General features: G+C 50.4%; 1 protein-coding gene across 1 annotated transcript; it reads left to right on the forward strand.

The window, feature by feature from the left end:
• Window positions 1–3,736: 3,736 nt before the first annotated feature.
• On the forward strand, window positions 3,737–8,283 carry Ubxn10 (UBX domain protein 10). Its single transcript, XM_038334368.2, is given in 8 exon segments — window positions 3,737–4,363; window positions 4,365–4,394; window positions 4,397–4,426; window positions 4,429–4,580; window positions 5,616–5,996; window positions 6,574–6,745; window positions 7,155–7,333; window positions 8,199–8,283. Coding segments are annotated over 8 exon segments (1,656 nt in total).
• Window positions 8,284–9,936: the final 1,653 nt, after the last annotated feature.

A 9,936-nucleotide genomic window follows, 5' to 3' on the forward strand; every position in this document is an offset into this window, starting at 1 on the left:
GGTTCTGCACTTCTTTGCTTCTAGGCCTGACTGCCCCTGGAAATAATAGAAGCTTCTCTGCCATCCCCTCACCCGCCCTTCTATCCTGAGACAACCCTAGTTCCCTTTGCAAAGCTTCCCTCGCTTTGTGGCTTGTGGTTTCCCTCATTCTGATCTCTGGTTTGGAGTAGCGCTGGGAATGGTGTCAATCTTGGCTTTCCCCATCCCCGGGTTGGTTCCTTTACATGTTTTAATTTTGTAAGCCAGGCTGGGGGCTAGGGGATGGCGGCAGGGGGGTGGTAGTAACTGATAAGCAGTTTTCAAAGACCAATGCACGTGTGTGAGTCCTGGTATATGCCAACAGATGGTTTGTAGGTGGTTAAATTTTGCAGCTTTCACCGTAGGTTTAGATTTGGGCTGTGAAGTAGTGTGGTCTGACCCCTTGGTGGCTTGTGGGCACCATGGGAAAACAACAGGAATCTTGCTTTATGTTCGAGCCAATGCCCCTTCCTTCCTGTTTGTGCGGTGATAATCCTAAGGAATGGGCACCTGCCCTCCTGGCAACGTCTTGGAAATGGTGCCCAGTGTTTCGTTTCTGCCTCTTAGCAGGCCTCTGCCTCCTAGCTATTGTGTTTGAGTAAACAGGCCACTTGTCTCCTCTGCTGGCAGCCTGATGGGTGCCTACGCCTAGATCCTGTCAAATCACTTTGTGGTTGAGTGTCTGCCAGACCTAGAGGAGGTGAAATGAGCCAAGCAGGGATTATGCTGTCGTAGAAGCCTGGACCCAGGGCACAGGCAGAGTTTGGGACCCAGGGTGTGACGATAAAGGTTCCACGGATGCAGTTCTCCAAAACACCGCTCCCAACAGCATCCTGCTTTGCACTGGGTGGGGGTGGGAGCTGGTGTCCTCCGTGTAACAGATTGGTCTCAGCACTGGGGAGGAGGCAGTGGGTTCTAAAAGCAGGTTGGATGGAACGGTTTTACCTGAAGGAGGTGTTACTCTCTAAATAGCCACGAGTGGGCTTATAGAATTAGTCATAATTGAGGTTTTTTTTCCTCTCTTGAGATAGCTTGCAGTCATGTTATCTTATGACCAGGGTGTCTTGAAATGACACCCCCTGAACATGGCTAATTATATAGAGTACCAAAAGGTATAGCAACTTCCACGCACACACTCAAGTTTGACTGTAAAAATAACCAGCAGAGCGCCTGTGAGAACACATGACTTTCCTCATCAAAGTTGTTAGGGAGAGGTTTCTAAGTTACCAAACTTCCTGACAGTAGTCAAGCCTTCCCCAGGCATGTGTGGGTGTTGGAAGCCAAGCCTGTGATATAGAAGCTGTGGCAAATTAATAGCTGTACCCAAGTGAGGCGCTTACCTTCATCGGCTCAGCTGGACAGCTACGGCTTCCTCCTGCCACTCTGAGCAAGAAACTCATAGGGGAAAAAAATAATCTTCATAGTCGATCAGAAAATAAACGAAACAGACAGGGAGATGGGAAGATATTTCTGAGGCCAAAATTTTTGGCTCAGGAAGAAGTTTCTGGACTGCCTGCTGCCAGCCTGGGCACGGAGGATGGAGAAGGAGAGTGGAGGAAGGTTATGGTTGTGTATAGAATGGGACAACTGCAGAGCCATTTAAACTGTGGATGAGGGCTGAGGTGATGGCTCAATGGTCAAAGCATCTGCCTGAGGACCAGAATTTGGATCTCCATCTCCATGTGCATGCCTGATGGGTGTGGCAGCTCAGCTATAATTCCAACCCTGGAAGGCAGGGACAGAGTCCCCGTAGGAATCTAGCAAGACTAGCCATATGGGTGAGGTGGGCTTTGGGTTTGGTTGACAGATCCCGCCTCAGTGAATAAGATGTCAGAGCAATAGAAGATGATTTCCATTGACATCAGCCCTGGGCCTCCTTGTGTGCATGTGTGCTTGTCTACCTCTGTGCCCACAAATATGCAGCGCACACATACACACACGGCAAATGGGAAAAAACAATTAAAATTTGAAAGGGAAGGGAACCTTGTCTGAGATTTTAAAAAGCAGGCTGCCAGGATTACATAGAGGTAGCACGTTTTGGTTCCTCGCAGTTTGGCCCCTCATGGTCTAGTAGAGAACACACACACAGAGCAGCAAGGGCCCACTGTTAAGGACTGAGTTATGGGAGGCGCTTGGAGGAAGTAAATCCGAAATAAGAGAAAGTATGGCGTTAGGAGGAAATGATTAGCTCAAGAAGTGTCTTGTAATTTTGAGGCCACTGCATAGGAGGAGGGAGCTGTCTGACAGCAAACTCCTGGCCGTTCTCTGCAGTAGAGAGGGAAGGTTTGGGGGCTAGGGTCTCCATCGGTTTTAAGCCCCAAGTAGGAGGAGAGCCATCACCAATGCCATCGAGGTATACTCTGAAGCAGGGTGTGTGAACCGGCGGGTCACACGTGTCTAGGATAGTTATGATGTGGCCGATAGCCTCCTATCGTGGCATCAAAAGTTGATCACTCCTGTTGAAAAGCAACAGGCAAAGCTTTGCTCTAGAGTAACAGAAAAGAAGCACAAGGCAGGCCTACGACCTAAACAAAGCCACACCTCATCCATCTGACCCTGCCCAGGACGCCCCGCAGAGGCAGAGTTGCATGTCGCCACAGACCTGAAAAGTCAAAATGGACGCTCGCTAGGTCCTTCATGTGGAAGCTTGCCGACCCCTTGTCCAGAATCTGAGTGTCCCCTGGTGAGTTCTAGCGGGTGATCAGTGCAACCCTGTCCCTCCCTGCCACCCAACCAAGCTGGGGAGGCCATCTTCCACATGACTTGGCGAGCCCACCTGGCAGGTGAGGAAAGAAGTTAGGGCTCAGTGTGCACTGAGAGGGAGGAGGACCGAAGAAAGAAGCCTGCAGTGTAGGGAGAACGGGAGTCCAGAGGGCAGTGTGTCCATCCAGTACATGATACCAGGGTAGACAGCGTCCTTGTAGAGAGAAGAGACTTTCTGTTGTGTGGAGCTGAGTCTGGTTGTCCCGTTGTGTGTCCTAACAGGGTTTACTGTCCATCTTTAAGCAAAGCAGCCAGCCCTAGCTTCCAGCCCTGTGTCTGAGGTCTGCCACTCCCTGGGGGAGCTTCTTGCCCGAGAGCTGTCAAGGACGTGGAAGCTCAGTATGCTCTGCCTGATGTAGGAGTTCACCAGGACCCTTCTGCCCCACAAACACCTTTCTGGGTGGCGGCCCAGTCAGACTTCACCAGACCGCTATTGGTTGTGTCGCCATGCTGGTTTTGTCCCGGCACGGCAGACAGAACTCAGTCGCTACAGACACATATGTGGAAAAAGTTGTCTGACTCGATTATGGCTTGTCACATGGCTTGTTCCTTCTCAGGGTGGTCTTTCTGCTCCGTGGCCCTTCTCCATGCCCTTCTCCATGAGATTGAGAGTTAGTCCCCCTGCCTAAGTCATTCTACGTCACGCCGCCTTCTCTTGTCATTCCTTGAACATATCTACAGACTTGTGGATTTCACTCCGTTCTCTCCTTGCTTCAATAATTTAAGTTCAAGGACTTTGGTTCACTGCTGTGTTCCAAGATCCTGTAATGAATGAGTCACAATCGCTCCCCCTCTTCGGGTGTCAGAAACCCAGAGAACGGTCCCATATTCTGGCCCATTGATGCTTACTCTTCCAGTGCGCAGTGAATGGCAGAAGAGGGAATCTCGGTTTCCCTGGAGCTTGACCCATGGCTTTCCCTGTTTCTGCCTGCTTCCTTAGGGGTCCTGAGAAGCAATGGCCACAGAAGCCCCTGTGAACCTCGCACCACCTGAAAGTAGCACCGTGGTCGGTATCTCAGTTGACAACTTCATCTGGCAGCCCAGCTCTCTCAGGATGCATGTTATCAGGCCCAAGTCTGCCAAGGGCCGGAAACGGCCGAATCTGCACAGAACACAAGGCATGGGCGATGGCGCTCCCAGTGTACTGTCGGCTTCATCTCCGCCATGTTCCTCTGGGTCGTCCAGCAGCCAGAAGCCAGGGGCCTGTGCACCCGTCTCTCCATCTCAGGGAACCCCTGATGAGATGCTGGAGCTGCTGCCGCAGGTGCTCGGCGGGTCCACCTCATCGCTCAATAAGTACCCAGTCCTCCCTTCCATCAGCAGAAGGAGCCTGGAGGACGGAGCTGTGGACACGGTGGCCAGAAAGGCCAGTTCTCTACAGCTGAGTAACATCCAGGCGCTTTACCAGGAGGAGGCCCACACCACTGTAAAGTCAAGCCAAGAAGATTCCAGAACCCAAGTCTGTGCCTTAGAGAAGAAATTCATCATCCGCACCAAGAGACAGAGTTCCTCTAGGTCCTCAAACATGGAGGAGCCAACAGACCAAGAGCCGAGGCTGTTGCTGGCTATCAGGTCACCCTCAGGGCCAAAGGTTTGTGCGCTACTTTAGGCCCTAGCTGATGACCTACAGACTGTCCTTGCGGTGGCGCTGAGCAGAAAAACAAAGCCACCTACCAACACTGCAGCATCGAAACGATGGATGTGCCCAGAAGACGTTTCTCTGACCTCACTAAGTCCCTGCAGGAGTGTGGTATTCTCCATAAATCCGTGCTGGGTATCTCCCCAGGAGGGGGGGAGGGGTGACCCTGAGCCCACAGAGCCAGGCTGGGGGCCCAGGCCTTGAGCACACAGCCTGGTTTCAAGCACCACATGAGCCCAGTGAAGCTCAGACCCAAATCTGTGGAGGCAGGGACATGTCTGTACACGGGCTGAGCCCCCTGGGAGGAAATTCCTCCTTTCTAGAATTGTCCTTCACCACGCTCGGAGGCTGCCTGCACGCATGCAGTGAAACTTGACATCTCTCTCGAGCCAACACTTTGCTTCTCTGTATCTGACATGAGATTGAACTCTTCCCAGAGAGGATTCTAGTCTAGTAAATAACCAGGGGTTCAGGAATTACGGAACTGACATTGGTATTTCTTGCAATATCTTAAGAAATAGCTGTTGATCACCTCTGTTTGGAAGCAGCCTCCTTCCTGAGCTGCAGAAGCAGAGATCCCTGGGGATCCCTGTTGGTGTGATGTGACAGCAAAGGGAAGAACCGTTTGTCACAAACCCCCAACACACACACACACACACACACATACACACACACATGCACACACACAGAGAGAGAGTTCTGAAACATCCTAGAGCTAGCCCGAATTAATTGCCTCTACATTCATGAGCTAGCCAAGGCTACTTTTGAATGGACTGACTAGGTCGGCGCTTCTTGGTAGTGCCTGTCTACAGAATTCTTCCCAAATGGAGGTGAAATGTGCTGATCTCTGTTGTTTTTAAGACACGTCAGCTACAGGTCTGTACAGGTTTGTGCTAACAACCCCTTGGCATAGGTAAATATTTATCCCTAGTCTCAGTGTCTTACCTTCTTCAAACATGGAACGGCTTTGGCACAACATCAGCACATCCTGGGGTCTGATGTCAGGCCCTCTGTAGAAGGAAAGTGGCTCCTTGGGGTTTCTTTCCTGTGCTCCTGTTGAGACCACACTATGCAGCTGGCTGACTGGCATGCAGTGTCCCTGTTCCCCCTCACCCAGAGCTGTCACGAGCACTGTAGAGTCTTATTTTTCCTGTGGAGATACAGCTTATTTGCCAAAAGTTCTCTTGCATTTCAGGTTGGGCCAGACACCCCCAGCTCATCTGCATCCCTTTGTGGCCAAATCCCCAGTTGGGAGTCAGGAACATGGAGACCTTGTGGGTTCCCCCTTAGAGCACAGTCACCACAGGGCCCTGGGTGCTAGTACCTGTCCCCAGGCCCTCAGTACACAGACAAGGCAGAGTTCGGGTGTTCTTGGAGCATCCTCGGAACAGGGGCATCTTGTGCATGAACAGCACAAGTGGTTAGAGACTTTCCTTCGGGCACGCTGCCCCTTGGTGACAGCGACGGTTACTCTGAGCAGGCTGGCTCCTCCTTCCCAAGCCACCTCCAGCGCCACACAGATCACTGTAGGACTAGGACATTCCAGTCCATTTGCCAGCTCTACCGTCCTGCCTAGGTTAGTGGCTCCTTGGATGGGAAAGGTCAGCCAAGACCGGCTTCGATGCAGGCGGTCACCTCGTCTGCTCAATGACCATGGCAGGAGGGGCAGGTGGCTTGCTCTTGGACTCCCCCAGTACAGGTATTTCACTTCCCCGCCAAGTGCACAACTCTGCCTCTGAGCTAGGCCTATTAAAAATCACACCTACTCTATGGTAAGAATAAAATTCCACCCACCTGCAGCTTGGTGATTCCAAGCTTTGGATTGTGCCAGTGAGAAATGTAACAAGCTGGATGGAATTGGAGACTCCTGGCTGTGGGGCTTTGTTGCTGCTATTTGGCTTTGAATTTTGGGGTGGTGGGGAAATAAGGGGAGCATGAAGCATAGGAGTATTTTAGGATCTTTTAGGAGACATGATTAAAGCTAGATTTGAGCCATCACAATAATCTCTTTTCTCTTTTTGAACAAAAGATAATGATACGAACAATAAAAGCTGATTTGTGTGAACCGCTGTGGAGAAACATGTCTTATATTTTAGCCTAAGACCTGAGCCACCAGGCAGGAGTGCACAGGGTGGCATGTGACTCATCTTCAGGTGTCTGCCTGGGCAATCACCTATTCCGCCATTGCAGCCAAGGCTCCCTGTTACACAGTCAGATGCCCACCCTGGAGGCCCCATCATAACTGCCTCCACTTGTAGCCTAGCATATAGCTCGGGAAGCATCTCTTCCACCTCTCCCGACTTCTGTGACATCAGGGCCCTGCTGGTCAGCACGTTCCCCTTCGTGGCCCTTGATAGGCCATCCTCGCCCGGTGTGTAGTCCCAGACCTTACTCTGTGTAACCAACCGAGGGAGCATGAGTAACCCCCAAGAGAACACAACCCTTCTGAGGTCAGCCCGTGGCTCAGCTGTATCTGTGACAGATCCAGCGCTGGGGGAGGGGCCACACCATAGCCCACTGTCTCTTCCTCCCACCACTTCTATTATCGCTACCTTCTCCAGGGGTGCTGGAAAGATTTCTCACCATGGACACGGGCTTTGCAGAGGACAGAGCTTCATGACAAGCGAGTCCGCATATTCCTGCTCCAGCCCCATGGTACATTAGTCCCTGGCAGCAGCAAGAACAGCAGGAGAAGTGACTCATCACCAAGGATCCAAAACATTTGCATTGACAGACGACAGGTGGCTCTGACACAGCCCTCACCCTGACTGTACCTGGAGATGCAGCCATCAGCCAGGCCAGGGCAGTCCTGTCAGAGAGACAGCCTGTGAACAAGCGACCTGAAGGAGGGAAAATCCTAACCTCACACGAGATTCGGGGGAGTCAAGCTTTCATGTCTTACCGCCATCTTAAGTGGGTTTCCTTGACAAAACCTCTCTGCTCCAGGAAGTTCCTCCTGACATTTTTTTTTTCTCTTCGCTGTAAGCAGGGATGAAAGAGTACTTGGCGCTTGAGGTATCATTTGGCTGAGCCTTCCATGTGGTGAGATCCATTTCTCAGCCTTCTAAGTGGACTCCCTGGATGGGCTTTTGATACGATGTCAACTTGGAAGTCTTTATCAAACAGCGCTGTCTGTTTTCTTCACCCACGGTCACACATGGCGATGGCGTGGTTGCAGTTAAGCCTAGAGCCCTACTTAATCACTACACCAGAGACAGGCAAGCCACACTGTGGTGGGTAGACCCACTCCGGAGGCCCAGTGATGGAAACAGAATACACTTTTGGTGAGTCAGTTACCAACATGCGTGTCAGTAGTTCCCATTATAAAAATTAAGTCAGATGGTTTCCTTTTTGTCCATACTAGTGACGTGCCACTTCCTTTTCTGATTAAGGATGTTCTTTCCCGCCCACCCTGATGTCCCTCTCTCTTCTTATTTGTTCAGACATTCGGGAAGCATTTGCTCTCCTGAATAGTCAACACAGATGAACAAACCGAGGTATTTCTGGGCAGTTAAATTCTACCCTAAAGGGCTGAACAGTCACCGTGACAAACACTGATGGGTGAAATTCAGCCTGCGCTGGCCGGAGAGGCACTCTGGCTCTTGGTGTAGTAGACTGGAGGGGTCAGGGTGGAAGACGGGAGATCAACTCCTAGAGGTGGTGAGAAGTGGGAGAGGTAGCCTAGGCTCCCGGCAGGTGGTTAGACTCAGGATACACAATCTTTTCACTTTGGAAGAAAAAGGAGTGTAAATTGACAGGTTGGGATCTCCTTGAGCAGACCAGCTAATATCTTCAGTGTGGAGTTCTTGCAAAGACGAACACGAAAGCACTCAAACCCACAGCAGGCAGGGAAAGTGCCCTGAGCATCAGCAGCGTTCATATGAAGGGGAGACACAAGAGTTTATGGATAAAATGTGTCGAAAGAAGCAAGGCTATTAACTGCGTCCATTGAAAAGATGCACCCTCAAAGGTCCCCGACTTATCCAATGTTCGGGTCCAAGTTAACACTAATCGCTACCTCCCTCCAGGGGTGATTCCTGAGCAGGGTTGCTTTGGAAGGCACCTGTGCATCAAATGAGCTCCTGGCTCTTCCATCCTTCCTTTTGCTGCCCCTCACTTCATTCAACTAAATCCTGAAGCTGATTTGGAATACATGTCTTCTCAAGAGGGTCTAGTGGCCCACTTAATGAACCTCCTAACTTTATACTTTCCACGCCTGCCTGTTGACAATGAGGGTTCCAGGGCTTTGAGTCTTGGTCCTTTGGTGATCAACTGAAAACTCCCCTTTCTGATATCTGTCCCTTGTGATGGGAGATGTGTCTGCTCTGGCTCATGGGCACCTCCAGCAGACAGCGTGGGTCTCTTTGAGCTCTAGCCCCCTGTTAGCAATGCCTAACATCTGAGCAGAAACCTGAAGAAATGGCAGCAACTCCCACCTCCCAATCGGAAAGTAAGGTCAAGAAACTGCTACCCATGGCCCACCCCTAAGTCCAATCCTGCGATGCTGTGATGTGCACTCTGACCATACTCAAACATACCATGTCCCACGGACCAGGTCTGGACTCTGATGCTCCATGGGGATTTCCTGTATCCGGCCTCTGCCTCTGCTTGCTTTTTTCCTCCTGCCAGGGTTCCCAGTGGCCCTCCACTGTATTCAAATCTATAGCACATTAATTCAACAAATACATATTAGGTACTTATATGCCAAGCATATTTGACCTATCAGGGAACAGAACAGGCTCTCCAATCTCTGTCCTTAAGGAAGTTACTTTTGGTAGAAGGGGAGACAGAAAGTAAGCAAAAGCCATAATACAGGATGCAGAAGACAAGGAATGGCTACCAGTAGAATCCAGGCCAAGGATCAGGTGGGTGGCTACACAACTCAGGGGAAGTAGACAGCTTCTAGGACACCAGTCAATTTTTCCTTCTTTCTTTCTTCTTTCTTCTTTCTTCTTTCTTCCTTCCTTCCTTCCTTCCTTCCTTCCTTCCTTCTTCCTTCTTCCTTCCTTTCTCTGTCCCCCTTTTTCTGCAGGATGTCATGTTATTTTCAGTAGCTCATAACTTAATATATAGCTCAGGATGTCCTTGAACATCTGATCCTTGTATCTGTACTTCTCAAATGCTGGAATTCTAGGGGTGTGTGCCACCACACCGGCTTATGATGTGCTGGGGATCAAACCCAGGGCTCGGCACATGCTAGATGAGTACTCTATCTACTGACCCACATCCCCCAACCATGATTGCTTTTTACAAAAGTAACAATTTTATTATAATAATATTAAAGTCAATGCTGATCTAAGTATGCATAGTCTTTATCATACATACTTCCCCGGGGAAAAGAGGGCACGGGGCGGGTGGTGGGGGGGAGGCTCATTCACAGAGTCAGTTATAGCCTTTCCCCTCAAACAAAAAAAAAGTTTTGGTTGACTTTGTTTTTGCTGTGGAGCAGTCTTTGTACACTGAAAGCCATATATTACTCTCATGGTTAATAAAGAGCCGACTGACCTATAGCTGGG

The sequence above is a fragment of the Arvicola amphibius genome, chromosome 6 (genome assembly GCF_903992535.2).
Source record: "Arvicola amphibius chromosome 6, mArvAmp1.2, whole genome shotgun sequence".
Taxonomy (NCBI): domain Eukaryota; kingdom Metazoa; phylum Chordata; class Mammalia; order Rodentia; family Cricetidae; genus Arvicola; species Arvicola amphibius.